Consider the following 14,299-nt stretch of genomic DNA (forward strand, 5'->3'; position numbering starts at 1 on the left):
GGATGTTGATAATCCAGAGGACGACAGCTTGTTGAACTATAGGGATGTTGCTTGAAGGTGTCGACGTGGCTGTTATTAGAAGGGATGCCTTGATCACAAGGCATCGGAGGGCGTATGTAACGGACGGGCCCGTTCTACTTCCTTTTTCGTAACATAAACCCGGACTTTATTTGAACTATGCTTATCTATGCACTCCACTCTTATCTACGTATAAATACTTGGTCGTGCATAGAATTACACGAGTCTTTCTTACCTTTCCCCCCCGAATCGAGGTGTCTTCAACCCGGTCCTTGATTCGTCCTTGTGTGCCGCTACCGACTATCATCGCTAACGTCACAGACTGTCTCTTTAAAAGCATGTCCATGTCCACCAATGTTTCCCCAGTCAGCTCACGATGGATCCCAACACACATCCAGTCAAGCTTACCCACTCCGCTTCCACCAGTACCTCCTCTCTCCCAAATAGTCCCATCGAGACCATTCACCACTCTCCCGAAAAGTCTACGGCGACCGTCACCGTCCTCGACGCCGAAAAACAGGTTAATCCATGGGATGGCTACGAAGAGGATGAAATGCCCGAAAAGACTCAGCCGCGCCTCGTGCGCAATCTACGGTTGCAGGCCTTCTCTATCTACCGCAGATTATTCTCAGTCGTGTTCTTGACAAACATCGGTATCTTCATCTCGTACACAATCCGCGGATATCATTCTCAGAAGATTGCACTCGTCGCGGTGGCGAATATCTTTATTGCTATTCTCATGAGGCAGGAGCACGTTATAAACGTGCTTTTCGCAGTTGCTTGTTCTGTTCCTCAGTCGTGAGTCTCTTTACCTGGTAGTCCTTGCAGTTGGCTGACGCGTTTTCTCAGATGGCCGTTCTTCATTCGGAAGACTGCTGCGAGAGTGTATCATAATGGAGGCATCCATTCCGGAGCTGCTGTTTCGGGTACAGTTTGGCTGATCCTTTTGGCCGTCCAAGCGACTAGAGAGCTTGTTCAAGGCAAAGGAGTACGTTTCCCCTCGAAGCATATGTCCACTTGACTCAAAATAATCGATATATATATCCAGACTTCAGTCGCCACCGTCTCACTGACGTATATAGTCCTTGCTTTCTTGATTGGGATCGTCGTGTTTGCTTACCCTACTTTCCGGATCAAACGCCATGACGCGTTCGAGCGCATGCATCGGTTCATGGGGTGGACGGCAACTGCATTGGTTTGGTCGCAGGTGAGGTTGTCCCTCACTCGGCTATCTACGTTCGCTCTGACAAATTGACTGCAGGTCGTCGTCCTCACCAACGATTACAAGGGTGACAAGTCCCTCGGACACGCGTTGGTGCACTCTGCTCCGTTCTGGATCATGATGGTCTTGAGCTGGTCCTTGATTCTTCCCTGGACGAAGCTGCAAAAGGTTCCCGTCCGCAGCGTCGTCCTCTCCGATCACGCTGTCCGTCTCTTTGTCGACTATGGCCAGTCTTTCTTCCGCCGTCTGTTCGACATCTCTGACTCCATTTCACTTAGGTCCACATCCCGTTCCCGGCTCTTTCCAGCGGTTCTCCACAGATCCGCTGAATGAATGGCACAGTTTCGCCACCATCGCTGCTCCTGGAGTGACGGGATACTCGATCATCATATCTCAGGCAGGTGACTGGACGACGGAGATGATCGCGAACCCACCGAAAGAGATTTGGGTGAGGGGTATCCCGACGTGTGGTGCGCTTCGGATTGTGCCTCTGTTCCGAAGGGTGTTGTTCGTTGCTACTGGCAGTGGAATCGCACCGTTTACACCTCATATTTTGAGTGGAAAGGTTGCGCATAAGCTGTTTTGGATGGCACCCAATACGCGTGCAACATTCGGAGACCCGTTGGTCGATGATATATTGGCAGCGAGTCCTGGAGCGGTCGTGTACGGTACGTGCAATGTTTCTTAGTTGCCGAAGGGATCTGACGAAATTGTCGAAGATACGCGGAAGCATGGCAAGCCTGATATCATCAAGCTCACGAACCGTATGGTGGATGATTACAAGCCGGAATGTGTCTGTGTTATCTCGAACCAGAAACTGACGGAGAAGGTTATTTATGGTCTCCGGAGTCGGGGTATCTTTGCGTTTGGGGCTATTTTCGACTCATAGGCATATTTCGATACCTGTTTCCTCTCGCTTAACACATGGATGCACGTTCAAAGCCCGATGTAAATTTATGCCCGTCACGTCTGCGACGTGATGATCGCTTCTTCAATTTGAACTCGGGTGCCTTTTGACCGATGAACCTTTTTAAGTTTCGTCACAACTCATCAAAGTTCGTGCCTGGTGGACTGGCACATGTCCCTCCGACCTACTTTATAGTTCAGGTTAATTTCTCTTCGACTAGAAGCATATCATCACATCAGTGCAAGACTGGAAATATGATCCTGGTCCGGTCAAGAGACTATACGTGTCAATGTACATGTCATTCTTTCATGGCGATAGAGAACGCTCCGTCCGATAGTGTTCTTGTAAGCACTGATGCCTACCGTAGGCCTTGTTTTCCACGTCGAAAATTGAACGATAGGATTTATTTCCGAGAAGTATAAAACCGATCCCGTATCCAGCACCACCTCATTCTAGAACCCCTGCGATGGCCTAAGGCAAGCCTTTGTCCTCTGGCGAAGATCCTTTTGAAAAATCAATGAGCGGGACATATCGGTAAAGGTTTGTTGCGTGAGTCGTCCCGACGCCAGAAACACCAAACACGGAGGACATCGGCTTGGGTTCCGAAGACAAGGAAAACAACGGTACCGGCTTATGCATGTCACTTCATTAGAGATGTAGAGAATTCAGAAGAGGGCAGGACTCACAAATTGCCGCGTACATGTCTTCGATAAACGTCTGATCGTAGAGTATGGAGACGAAGTTGACCCTAGGTTATTAATAAACGTCACGGATAGTGGCTACGTATGAAGATCGACCATACAGCATGCCAAGGAGAATATACAGTCCGAACAGCAGAACACGAAGCAACAATGTCGGGTGGAGGTCAGTGGAGTGTCGGGCCTGTCGCATTCCGCGATAGTTGCGGTACAGATATCTAGCAAGGTAAGCTACAAGGAAGGAACCCTTAAAACTCTGAAACCTATAGCTGAAGAAACACGTACTTTCAAACGCAAAAATGGCTACACAAACCGCAAATGTAAACAGGCTCATAGCAATGTAACTAGGAAACTCAATGAGTTACCAAATGGATGTGGTCGAAGAAGCTTACAGAGGTGAGTAAGCCAATGCACAGTACAGTTTTCGGTGATAGCGAGATACAAAGTCTGGATGGGAAACGGATATAATGAGGGTTGCAATGCTGAACGAGCATTGTACGATGTAAGGGGCCGATAGCATCTACACTTATTGAGCACATTTACAAGGGCAGAAAGACTTGCTAGATGTACCACAACCATCTTCCCCTTACTGAGACTTGGACAAGCATATCCTCCAATGGTAATGACCACTGTATGATACACGAAAGCCAAAACAGCGACGGACCACATTGGTGCGATCCCATACAAAAGTGATGTCTGTGCGATACAGAGTGGTTTCGGCGGCTCCGGTGAATCCGGTTCATATTTCCCCACGTAGAATAGAAGAAGAGAGGAGATCCCGGAAAATATACACGTTATGCAGAGGTTAATGAGCGTCGGGTGTCGGCTTGCACGGGTCGAGAACAGAAAAGTGGCAACGAGAAAGGGTAATAATATGGTGTTCGAAATCAAGTTAAGATAAATCCAGATATTCAAAGGCACCGGAGAGGCGGAACCCATGTCGAAAGAATTTGTCCCTTGAGAGACGTTAGCTGATTTTTCAGGTGAGTTGGACTACGCACTAGGGTTGATGGCGGCCAAAACAACTGCAACAGTGACGACCTGCCCCTCTGATTGCAGTACAATGACGCCAAAAAAGAAGAGCCCGTCCTGCAGTTAACAAACCAGCGGGGGTTCAGATTCTGCCAGCAGAAGAATAGAAATCGGAAGGCCACGAATTTATGGATAGGGGATCAGGAAGGGTGTACAAAGTAACCATCACTGCTTGCATAGGGTAACTGATATCTTTCCACTGCTTTCAGAACTCGTTCGAGTTGTTGAATCAGAACAGCCTCGAGCCTCAAGGCAGCGGCAGAATCCGGCCCGAGAGAGACAGGACCCTTTCCCTGAATTTCCAAGAGCAAGAACCTCGTGCTATCGATTCAATTCGGAATCATAGTAAGTCGCTTCCTTCTGCACGTTATAGTCTTTATACGAGTTCCCCTCCGTCCTGCTATTTCGTTCGTATGTGCCTGGCGGCGAGCCTTGATGCCTTCCCGGCCAATCATGATCTAGAAGCAATACATTGTTGGCACTCAGGCTGCTGTGTCTAATTGCTGACTCAGGCTTCGAGTGAGCATGATCCAAATTCGCATCTGTATTCGGGGAGACTTCATGAGTTTCATCGCTTGAAATTTGATCCAGCGAAGCGACGGTGACTAGGGACTGCAGTGATCTTTACCAGTTCATACTTCTTCACTTATCATTCCATCAACAGTACTCAGACTTCATAAATAACAACTACATCTCTTCATGACCTTTATCGACGAGGAACTCATTAAAACCATTCACGAAGAACTCCGTCGTCTCGTGTCCACCGGAAACCGTCGGAGCTGGCGCCAGTTTGCTGTTGACCTCTCTTTGATCGCTCTGTCGGTCCGGTCAGTGCTCGTCCAATGACGACGTTACAATACGATTTCCATGTACCGAGGCTCGTGGAAACTGATACAGATCTTTTTATACAGGACGGGGTATTTGGTGGACACGTTTGCTACCAGGATCATCTTCGAAAAATTGTTGGTTGCTCTTCGCGAGGTACTCTTGGCCTCCCTACCCCACTACATGAATAAGTCTGACCTTTCTGTTCCAGAAAAACCCACTGTTCAAAGACGTCGTCCATCTCTACGAACCTACTGCAGATCAATCATTCTTCATCAACGTCCCCCGCTTCCACTTTCGAGCTCCGGAATTCAATGATACCATCTATGTGTCTGTTTCAGGTTACCTCATTTCCCCCCCAGAAAATGTTCTGAACACTCTTCAAAGTATCGAGATCCGGGCCACTGACATCTCCTGCACCCTCCCATCTGATCTTCCTGTGGATGTAACGGTTCCCCTCGCGGCGGTTCTCTTGGAATACCCCATCGCTTATGTCCCACATGGCGCAATATTGCCAGAACGCCAGAGTCTCGACGTTTACGAATGCACTCTTTCGGGAGGAGTGACAATTGTCAAGTTTTCGTGTCCTTCTTCCTTGGTGAGCCGTGAGATAATCACCCAGAGCTTGCGTTTACGCTTCGGCATGGATGTTGAGGTTATGTGTATGTCCGAGACAGTGGATAGGTTGATTCTGTGATATTGGCCAGTCTACATTAGGCTTCTATTCTTTCATGTTACTCTATCCGGAGCAACCGATATCATCGGTATAGCAATTTGATCCTGTAATTATCATCCATATTCGTCCTCAGTTTACAATGTACAACACGTTGCATCGAGCCAGAAGACCATTATAACGAAAATACACTTTCATAGTTTGACACTCGTAAACAACTTACGAGTCTGTAATACAGCCCCGACTGGCATCCATTACTGTCTTAACGTACTTGTACAGCGTTCCCTGTGACACCTTCAACGGAGGTGGCACCCAGTCCTTTTTCCTCTCCTCCAGCTCTTCAGCCGAGACATGGAGCTCAATTGTATTTTTCACGGCGTCGACGGAAATGACATCGCCATCTCGGACAAAGGCAATAGGCCCGCCCACCTGAGCTTCTGGAACAACATGGCCAATACAGAATCCGTGAGATCTAGAAACACAGCCTTATCTTAATATCTCGGAAAGGCCATATATCCGGCAATTGCTTACCCCCCACTGAAGCGTCCGTCCGTTAGACACGCCACATCAAGCCCTAGGCCAGCACCCATGATGAGGCTCGTCGGCTTTAGCATCTCGGGCATACCTGGCAAAATCAGGGTGACAAAGTTTAAATCAAACCGGATGGTATTACTTACCAGGTCCACCCTTGGGTCCTAGATACCTGAGAATGACCACCGTCTTATCACCCTTTTTGATAGAACCGCTCTCCACAGCGCGGATGAAGTCGTTTTCATTGTCGAATGCCCGAGCTTTACCGGTGAAACCGAGTCCTTCTTTACCTGTTATCTTGGCAACCGCACCTCCCGGAGCGAGATTTCCTCGCAGTATCCTAATTTGCAAATGAGTTCATGATGTGGGTCATAAAGGTAGATATTACGGTACCTAAGATGCCCTGTTGACTTGATAGGTTTGTCCAAAGGCCGGATAACGTCCTGTGTCGAATCCAACTCGCCATATTTGTGCGTCCATCGGTCGAGATTTTCTCCGAGAGTACGGCCCGTGACGGTCATATTGTTCCCGTCAATAAGTTTGTTCTTAAGGAGAAACGCGAGAACCTCTGGTTTAAATGTAGTTAGCTCGTAACCAGAACGGTGAGAGGTGGGAAGCGTACTAGGAATACCACCGACTTTGTACACGTCCTCCATAACATACTTTCCGCTAGGTTTGATATCAGCGAGGAAGGGCGTGCGATCTGAGACTGCCTGGAAGTCATCAATGGTGAGGGTGATGCCGACTGAATGAGCGATAGCAATCAGATGCAGGACGGCATTAGTTGAACCACCAAGAATCATTGTTAAGACCTGGGGAAAAAAGAATTAGGATCCGTAGATATAGGAACTGCTATACATGCCATCGCATTTTCAAAAGCGGAGCGTGTCATAATATCCCGCGGAAGTATGCTCTTCGAGATCAAGCTGTACATGACTGATCCCACGGAGGCTATTTCCTCGTGTTTGTCTTGAGATTCAGCGGGGAAAGATGAAGATCCGGGAAGAGTCATGCCCATAGCTTCTGACGCGCTAGCCATCGTGTTCGCAGTGTACATCTACAATAGAGTAGGTATTGGATGCCATGATGATAGAACATGAAACGGACACCACCACAAGCTCCAGGACCAGGACACGCGTACCGGACGGTGTTGTATCGCTCATTTTCGGCTGCGGGTGTCATTCCATCCTGCAGATACTTGCCATACGCCTGAAATGCGGAAACGATATCCAGTTGGGGAGCACCCTCACACGAGCCTGCTCGAATAGTTCCACCATACACCATAAGACCAGGGCGATTAAGACGCCCAACTGACGTAACAATCTCAGTAAGCATACATAATATAACGATAAGAAACACTAACGAGCCATTAAGACACCGGGCATATTTTTGTCACAGCCGGGTATTACAACCATCCCGTCGAGATGATGCCCACCGGCGGCGGTCTCCACCTGGTCGGCAATAAGGTCGCGTGATTGGAGGGAATAAGACATTGCGCTTGTGCCCATGCTAATGCCATCGCTGACGCCGACAGTACCAAACTGGTACCCGATGAGACCTGCTTTTTGCAAGGACGCCTTGACTTCCTGTCCGAGACCCAACAGGTGTTTGTTGCATCTGACAAAGAGGTGGAGACAATGGGCGACATGCGGTGAAATCTCTTACGGGTTCCCTTCGTACCTATCAGAGGCCGCGAATTAGTTACCATATAAGATTGAGTTAAACGGATGGTTCACCAGACACTGGCAACTCCAACCATTGCCTTGTTGAAGTCTTCGTCAGATGAGATCTCGTCCGTCGCGTAAAGCATGGCCTGAACAAAAAAGTCTGTAAGAATTTCTATTCTGACTCACAAACAGTGGTACAGTGAATAAAATACCTGGCTGGCACCTTGGTCTTTTGGTTGGGTAACAACCCGACTATACTTGTTCATGACAAGTTTGTCGTGACATGCTGCCGACGACCAGAACGACCTGGTAGACCGACCCAGAGAGGATCTGTGTCTGAGCATCATCGCGTCGAGAAATGTCTTTTTTGAGTCACGAGTCTAAATTTGGTCAAAAAAGTACGTGCTTACGTAACATTCGCACTCAAACTGTACGTAATTTAAGCTTCCTCGGCATCAGCTCGTGCTCCGGACTTCCTTTTTGGTTTAATATCCCCTGTCCAACTCAATTTCATTCTTTTGTTCTATAGGTCGTCCGCTGTCGTTCCTTCTTCGGCTAGTTTATATTTTAGAAATAAACCTAGTTCGGTGAATTGACTCTTAAGAACTATGCTTTCCGTTCCGAAACCGTCGATCCTTTTGACTCGACGACAGAAGCATAGAATAACATCCACGGTGTGAAGTGGAATAAAGTTGAATACCGGTCTATGGGGCTTGTTATACTCAAAAGAGTTATCAGGGGACCTTAGATTGGCTGAACGATCCCCCAAAAATCGATCGTGTTTCAGCTACAAACCAATCACAGCATTTATCGTGAATTTGAGGGGCTCACGAATGAAAGGCAATGACCAACAAATACAGTAGATGAGGTCCAGAATTTGGCAACCAGGACGCGAGAAAATGGGTGGAATTACAAATCATTTTTCATGAGATAGATGAGAAGGTTTACCAGCAACATCCGCCACATCCCTTTTTTCTTTTTTCTTTCGGGCGGGAGGCATCGCGCGGAAGCATACGCTGTGAGACGTGTATTGGATTGTTGGACTGTATTTAATTGGTGCCTTTATTCCTCCGCAACCGTGATCGTCATCCGACTCCTACAATTCCAAGCGGCAGTATATGAGACACTTCGATTGTTTGTTTTCTGCTCTTCCGACTCTCCCAGCCTTAGTCTTTCAATAGTCCGGTCATTAACTGCGCACTCTCTTCCACCCTCCTATGGATGGCAAAGACAGAGGCGACGATTCTGGCAAGCGAAGTTCTCTGCCAAGCAGTCTAATTCCCCATCTATATTCAAGCCCACAGAAAGTCCGGAACAGCTCTACCAGGACGACGCTCCCTGAAGCTCGGGACGACGAAGACATGGAGCCGGAGCATCCTGGGCCCTCACCGCCGCTCCGTTCTCGCCATTCTGCCACTACTCCTTTACCCTCTGGGCCATATCCCTCAAACGCCCTACGCGCTGTACATGCATATGCGAGCTACGAGGCAGGCTGGCAAGGCGATCCCTCTGTACCACCTGGCCTTGGTGGCTCTTCTTCCATTCCACATGGTCCGCCCAGTCGACGAGACGACGAAGACACGGTCGCTGCTCGTCATGGCACCCCGACTTCCTTCGCTGCTCGGGCCGGCGCTCCTCGTGTATCCTCCGTGCCCTATCCCGCCAACGTGTATCGTCCATTCGTGGGGTACGAGACAGCGGCGTGGCAAGACAATCCTACGGGCTCATCTGCAGCTAGTCGTCCCAACGGCTCTTCTTCCGTCCCGCATGGTCAACCCATTCGAAGTGACCCGGCGTACTATGTCTCCAGTTCTAGGGGACCTTCTGGCGGGTACACTCTGCAGCATTCACCTGACTATGCTGTTTGGCGGGAGGGGGAAGCTGGACCGTCTCACATACGCTACGACGCCAGAGACGGAATGAGACAAAGATATCCTCCTGAGCCGCAACCTAGTCCGTCTCGCGGAACGGGACACTATGAACAGGTTTATCGAAGGGATTCTACGCCTCGAAGCGAACCACCGGGCCCGTCTCATGGAATGAGTCAATACGACGAACGCGCCGCAATGGCATACCGCCGAGAACCAATCCCTCGAGATACATACACGGGCGGCGGCCCTCCGGTGTCTCAGTGTACGTGTTTATCCATTTATGTCGCTGTGCGTCGGGTAGAGCTGACTGATATTTAGACAATCCTTATAGTGTGAGGGCTCAGTATCAGGAAATATCACCCTCACATGGAGTGCGCCCCGGACCTGAGAGCTTGTACAGTGAGGTGCTTCCTCCACGACAAGGGCCGGCTTACATCCTCCCTCGCGTTGCTGCACCTAGCGGACTGTCTGAAGAGGTCTCTAGTAGCGGTACCGATGACGACGGTGATGCCGAATACATGCCAACTACATTCCGACGAAGCAAAAAGCGCGCGAGAAGCACAAGTCCCGGAGGAGACGACTCGAAACGAAAGAGTGTCAAAAAGACACTGATAGCCTGCGATTTCTGCCGCGGTAAGTGTCGATGTGAAGAAAGTCGTTGTTATATATTCAATGCAAGTTATATTAGGACGGAAACTACGCTGCGACGGAGCGAGACCTTCATGCATGAACTGCACAGCTCGAGACAACCGCCCATGTGTATACCAGTCCACACCGAAACGACGTGGACCGGGAAAGAATCCTAAGTCAAAAACACTCAAGGCGAAGAAAAGAAGCAGTACGAGGGCGCGAACGAGCGAGAGTGTGCGCGGCGAGGGACCAGCATCATCGGTCGAGGATTTTGATATGGCAAGTCCGGCGTCCGAGCGCCAAAGAGCGACGCCATCTTCCGAAGAAGTCAATCAGTCGAATCCGTCTGAAGTGACGGCAACGGGCCCGAGTCTGTACCTAACAGATGATAGCACCATGGCACCACGAGGATCACAACGGAGCGCACGGCGTGGAACAGTAAGACCGTGGCCGCCAGCGAAGGGGGGAAAGAAATAGGGAAGAAAATAATGGGATGCTATTATAGTTTGACAGGCGGTAGGCAGCGACCCTAATGGCGGTACCGCGGTCGGTAGAGGCGGATTCCGACTTGGGTTTGTTCTGGATCACTTGCTCGGGCCGCAAAGGGCGTCTACAGTGGGTTGCAGGTGCGGCCAGTTTCCCCACATTCATATCCCCCTGTTCACGGCAATGACAGATCCTCCCGATTCTTTTTACGTATTCCGTTGCTATCCGCTCTTTTCTTAGCCTTTTATATGCGCACTCCGGACGCATGCCTACGGCTCTCACGATATGATTACCCCGAAATCGGTTATTTCACAGGTCTACCTTAGTTCTGGCGACAGTTTTGTAGTGTTTCTGTATATTTTTTTAGGATAGGCATCAAACTAATAGTATAGAAATGCCTGGGCTGCAGGCGTAATAATGGGAATTGAGAGCGGGAGCGCAAGGGGGGAGATTGGATTTGGACCTTGGTTTCCTCCGATTGGTTCGGTGGGAATTAGCATGTGTCGGTTCTTCATCAGAGTTTTCAAAATCACCGCGCTGAGCAGGGACCCTGGACTATTGTGGTCTGTCTCCGTTCCAGCGTCACGCAGCGCCGACGGTTCACTGAGAGCCTTGAGGACGGCGGGATGAGAACTGGTACTGAGCACCGGATACAGGACGAGCGGACGGGGTCTGCCGCGGGAAGCCACCTCGAGCCCAGCCTTGCGCTTCCAAGTCATGTCACTCACGTCGGATCTGGTCTTGATGCGCCCGGTACGCGGTTTGCCTCTCTCCACCATCTACATGGTCTCTCACCGCCATGGCTGACCCAGCCGGCCCCTCCCTAGAATTTACCCTGCTCGTCGCTGGCTCTCGTGGAGGTCAGTTCCCCCTTATTCTCCTCTTTCTGCCTCCTTATTCCGTCTCGGATCAGGCAAGACTTCCTTCCTACGTCTCCTCCTCGACACCTCCAATGTTTCGCCCACTACATCCCAGGACCAGCTCGCTTCGGTCGCAAAGTTCGTTCAGGGGTGCAGCGGCCGTACTTCTCACATTCGTTCTGCTTCTATTGATGTAGACCTTGACCTCGACGGCAACGGCCCGCTCCAGACGCTTACCTTGCATCTCGTCGATACCCCGTCCCTCGACTTTAAAGACGAACAGCCTGCTGAGAGGCTTGTCGCTGATACACTCAGATACGTAGAGTCGCGCTTTGCCGAATCCATTCAAGACGTGAGCGCCTATTCTTTCTCGCTGTTGCTAACCTCTCCTCAATCATGATCACAGGCTCGCAACTCCTCCACCACCGACCGCTATGTTCATCTGTGCGTATTACTATAATTGTCCCGTCGACGCGTCCTGAACGCCACATTTACAATATGACAGGTGTCTATATTTTCTTGACCCGGATCAAATTGTACCATCACAGATACCTGCGCCGCTCGCGCCGCCTCGTGCTCGTGCAAACAGCTTTTCACAACCCGACCTTGACCCCCTCATTCTCGAGCTCCCTGTCGCCAACAATCCTCTCTTGACACGACCCACATTGCCCTCCGCCGACATAAATTCTATTCGCCGTCTGTCAACACGAGTTAATGTCCTACCTGTTGTCTCACGTGCAGATATCCTCACCAATGACCGGCTCGCTGCTGTTAAAATGGCTATACGGCGAGACCTAGCTGCGGCTGGCATTGGTTTCGGCATATTCGACGATGCCTACCACAGCCATCCCGGTGATATCTCGCCTAGCAATGGTAAATTGACCAATGGCTACGTAAACGGTACCAGCTCTGGCACCAGCTCTCCTCCCTCCTCTCCTGTTTCATCCTCTTTGCGGCTTCCTTATGCTCTGATTTCGCCGGATATATATTCCCACAGCGACGGCGTTCCCAGGATACCTGTGTCACGCCAGCAGCTCGTTCACCAGTACACCCCTTCATACCATTCCCCTTCTTCAAAACTCGTCCAAGGAAAATACATTCGCACATATCGCTGGGGTTCTTTGGATGTTTTGGATCCATGTCACTGCGACTTTCTACATCTACGCAATGCCATTTTCCGTCACATGGAGGTAAGTCGCTCACGCCTGGGTCCCTGCATTAATCTGATGTGATCTCAGACCTTGCAGACGTATACACGGGACTATCTATTCGATAAGTTCAAGCTTGAATACCTGCAGTCCTCACGCCCTTCACTCTCTCGCCATCTCGTTCAAAACCAGGGTATACCACGGACGTCAGGTGCTATGTCCTCACGGCCCATACTGGCCATAGATACCGCAGGACCACATAATTCCATCAGCCGGCATCATTCACTCTCCGTTTCTCGTGAGGTCTCTACATCTGCTGCAAGAGACATGCGCTCCGTCCCCCTTACCCGCCCCTTAACTGACATCTCTGTCAGTGCATCGACAAAGGGTCTGACCAGTACGTCCAACGGCTCGTACTTCGCCACGTCTCTAACCGACTCGCGTTCAGAAGCCAAACAGCGCACCAAAAAAATTACAGTGGCGTGCAACTTTTGTAGATGTGAGGGCCGCTTTTTCTCCCCTTTCTTTGCCTTAGTAAACAAGGTTCCTTACAGCTCGCAAACTCAAGTGCGATGGCGGGCGGCCAGCGTGCAGTCAATGCTTGAAACGGTCAAATTCATGCGACTACATGCCTCAAAGCAAGCGTCGTGGAAGTATGCGTACGAGTCGGGACCGAGACAGTGGCAGCGACAGCATAGACGAACCATCTCCTGATGCTCTGGATACTCCTGTTTCTGAAGTGCCGTCACTATCTCTTTCCCGCAGGACCTCGAACGCGGGGAGGATGACACCGCTGCCTTCTATAGGGGTATCAACAGATGCGTCTACATCTTCCGTTCGATCGAAAGGTTCCATTAGTGAATCGCGCTCGTACTGGGCGGATAACGAACTACCTCACATTGCCACCCTATCTCTACCTGAACATTCCCCAGCCACGCCGGTACCCATGTCCGCACCGCCTCTGCCGCCTATCAGACCAGCCTCGGAACACCAAGCGGCCCAGCGCAAACGCGCAGCTACAGCACCCGGAAAAAGCGGGCGTCAACCATCAACTTCTGGACCCAAAGTTGTGGCTTGCAACTTTTGCAGAGGTACGTTGATAGAAACGTTATATCTTCTGCAGCTTCTCATCGGGTGTCTTTCTTTTTGTTTTAGCCCGTAAAACGAAGTGTGATGGAGCGTACCCCGCATGTTCCAGCTGCGTCCGACGGAACTTGTCGTGCAACTATGTGAATGATCGTAGCGGAGGAGACCCCTTGAGGAAGGCGCCGAAGCGAACGTCTAATGCGCGGCCTTCGCCTCCTTCACCACCTTCCTCGAGGATGGTGCCGACACCTCTGAGTGCGAATGATGGGAAAGATTATATTTCCTATGTGGAAGGAGGGGGAGAGTACGACATGAAGAGAATGTTGGAACATCCTGATATAAGTCGACCCTCAAAGAAAATGCGTATCGAAGGTTCATCGACGGCCATTGATGCGATACCCTGACGCCTTTTTGTTGGATCTCATTGATCAACTTTTGTAGACTAAGTTTTACTCATGCTTTCCCTCTGTTTTGTTGTGTTATTTTAGGGCTGGACGTTAGCAGTCATGGCTTTGGGCATGGGACTGTATCTGTATTTGTTTTCTTCAATTAAGCAGCGGAATTTAATCGGTCGTTTTTGGATATGCTCTACGTCGTATTTTATTGCTATTTCGAAAAAAAAAATCATGAGATTCCTAATAAGAA

At 50.0% G+C, this 14,299-nt stretch overlaps 6 protein-coding genes across 6 annotated transcripts; 4 read left to right on the forward strand and 2 right to left on the reverse strand.

Moving 5' to 3' along the window:
• Positions 1-168: 168 nt before the first annotated feature.
• BT62DRAFT_969498 (uncharacterized protein) lies at positions 169-2,129 on the forward strand (the record flags this gene model as incomplete). The annotated part of the gene is made up of 6 exons (XM_043188948.1): positions 169-816; positions 868-1,006; positions 1,067-1,225; positions 1,280-1,484; positions 1,519-1,908; positions 1,960-2,129. The coding sequence occupies exons 1-6, from the start codon at positions 395-397 to the stop codon at positions 2,127-2,129; spliced, it is 1,485 nt and encodes a 494-aa protein (XP_043039246.1). The 5' UTR covers positions 169-394.
• A 126-nt stretch (positions 2,130-2,255) lies between these two features.
• On the reverse strand, positions 2,256-4,253 carry BT62DRAFT_932913 (uncharacterized protein). The gene is made up of 7 exons (XM_043186441.1): positions 3,847-4,253; positions 3,416-3,801; positions 3,238-3,365; positions 3,131-3,189; positions 2,950-3,076; positions 2,834-2,895; positions 2,256-2,777 (listed from the first exon to the last, which is right to left on the reverse strand). The coding sequence occupies exons 2-7, from the start codon at positions 3,782-3,784 to the stop codon at positions 2,662-2,664; spliced, it is 861 nt and encodes a 286-aa protein (XP_043039247.1). The 5' UTR covers positions 3,785-3,801; positions 3,847-4,253; the 3' UTR covers positions 2,256-2,661.
• Positions 4,254-4,728: 475 nt separating this feature from the next.
• Positions 4,729-5,502, forward strand: BT62DRAFT_932914 (uncharacterized protein). Its single transcript, XM_043186442.1, has 2 exons — positions 4,729-4,858; positions 4,914-5,502. The coding sequence occupies exons 1-2, from the start codon at positions 4,745-4,747 to the stop codon at positions 5,397-5,399; spliced, it is 600 nt and encodes a 199-aa protein (XP_043039248.1). The 5' UTR covers positions 4,729-4,744; the 3' UTR covers positions 5,400-5,502.
• BT62DRAFT_932915 (dihydroxy-acid dehydratase) lies at positions 5,497-7,937 on the reverse strand. The gene is made up of 11 exons (XM_043186443.1): positions 7,786-7,937; positions 7,643-7,719; positions 7,572-7,586; positions 7,270-7,523; positions 7,014-7,216; positions 6,769-6,963; positions 6,529-6,718; positions 6,300-6,474; positions 6,053-6,246; positions 5,907-6,000; positions 5,497-5,847 (listed from the first exon to the last, which is right to left on the reverse strand). Exons 1-11 carry the CDS (start codon positions 7,918-7,920, stop codon positions 5,595-5,597), a joined length of 1,785 nt encoding a protein of 594 aa, XP_043039249.1. The 5' UTR covers positions 7,921-7,937; the 3' UTR covers positions 5,497-5,594.
• Positions 7,938-8,542: 605 nt separating this feature from the next.
• BT62DRAFT_932916 (uncharacterized protein) lies at positions 8,543-9,876 on the forward strand. Its single transcript, XM_043186444.1, has one exon. It carries the CDS (start codon positions 8,791-8,793, stop codon positions 9,760-9,762), a length of 972 nt encoding a protein of 323 aa, XP_043039250.1. The 5' UTR covers positions 8,543-8,790; the 3' UTR covers positions 9,763-9,876.
• Positions 9,877-11,324: 1,448 nt separating this feature from the next.
• Positions 11,325-14,277, forward strand: BT62DRAFT_932917 (uncharacterized protein). The gene is made up of 7 exons (XM_043186445.1): positions 11,325-11,420; positions 11,474-11,772; positions 11,827-11,864; positions 11,926-12,610; positions 12,659-13,067; positions 13,123-13,659; positions 13,724-14,277. The coding sequence occupies exons 1-7, from the start codon at positions 11,360-11,362 to the stop codon at positions 14,056-14,058; spliced, it is 2,364 nt and encodes a 787-aa protein (XP_043039251.1). The 5' UTR covers positions 11,325-11,359; the 3' UTR covers positions 14,059-14,277.
• The last annotated feature ends 22 nt before the right edge of the window (positions 14,278-14,299 follow it).

Source organism: Guyanagaster necrorhizus (genome assembly GCF_019112545.1).
Source record: "Guyanagaster necrorhizus MCA 3950 unplaced genomic scaffold BT62scaffold_14, whole genome shotgun sequence".
In the NCBI taxonomy this organism is placed as follows: Eukaryota; Fungi; Basidiomycota; class Agaricomycetes; order Agaricales; family Physalacriaceae; genus Guyanagaster; species Guyanagaster necrorhizus.